This window comes from Myotis brandtii, unplaced genomic scaffold (assembly GCF_000412655.1).
Source record: "Myotis brandtii unplaced genomic scaffold, ASM41265v1 scaffold190, whole genome shotgun sequence".
NCBI lineage: Eukaryota > Metazoa > Chordata > Mammalia > Chiroptera > Vespertilionidae > Myotis > Myotis brandtii.
In genome coordinates this window covers 5,868,090-5,868,591 of record NW_005357076.1, presented here as the reverse complement: position 1 = coordinate 5,868,591, position 502 = coordinate 5,868,090, and the positions used below count along the sequence as shown (strand labels likewise).

At 68.7% G+C, this 502-nt stretch overlaps 1 protein-coding gene across 1 annotated transcript in view; it reads right to left on the bottom strand.

Annotated features, from left to right (window-relative positions):
- The window catches only part of SPOCK2 (sparc/osteonectin, cwcv and kazal-like domains proteoglycan (testican) 2), a 27,726-nt gene that overhangs the window by 11,310 nt on the left and 15,914 nt on the right, over positions 1–502 (bottom strand). The window contains exon 10 of the mRNA XM_014538412.1: positions 1–102. This exon is cut by the window's left edge and continues 1 nt beyond it. Coding sequence (XP_014393898.1) covers positions 1–102 — 102 coding nt within the window. The remainder of the gene's footprint in view (positions 103–502) is intronic.

The window sequence follows — 502 nt, the reverse complement described above, 5'->3', positions numbered from 1 at the left end:
GCTCCAGGCCCAGCTGGTCCACACACCAGCAGTCGCCCCCGCTCCGGTCGCACTGCATCTTGCGGTAGTAGCCGTCCTCGTCGCAGCTCGGGATGAAGACTCCTGGAGGGCCGGGCGGAGGGTCAGAGCAGGGCCGAGGGGGGCTCCCCAGAGGGTGGCCCTGGAGCTCGGACCCGGGCCGCGGTCCAGACCCCACCAGCCCAAGCACCGACCACCCAACAAGCCCGGATGCCCGTGTTTCTTCCAGCTCCTCGACTGGAGCCGAGAAAGGCCACCTCCCTAGATGACCTGCTCAGGCCCCGAGATGGCGCTGTCCGCCTCGACACTTCCCTGACTTGTGGCCCAAGTCTCGTAGGATGGCCAGCCTGACCTCCACCCCGGCGGCCCCTCCACCCCAGCAGCCCCTCCACCCAGCTGTCCCTCCACCCGGCTGCCCCTCCATCCTGACTGCCCCCTGCTGGCAATGCCCATGCTTCTCCTCTCAGCCCCTCTGACCTGACCT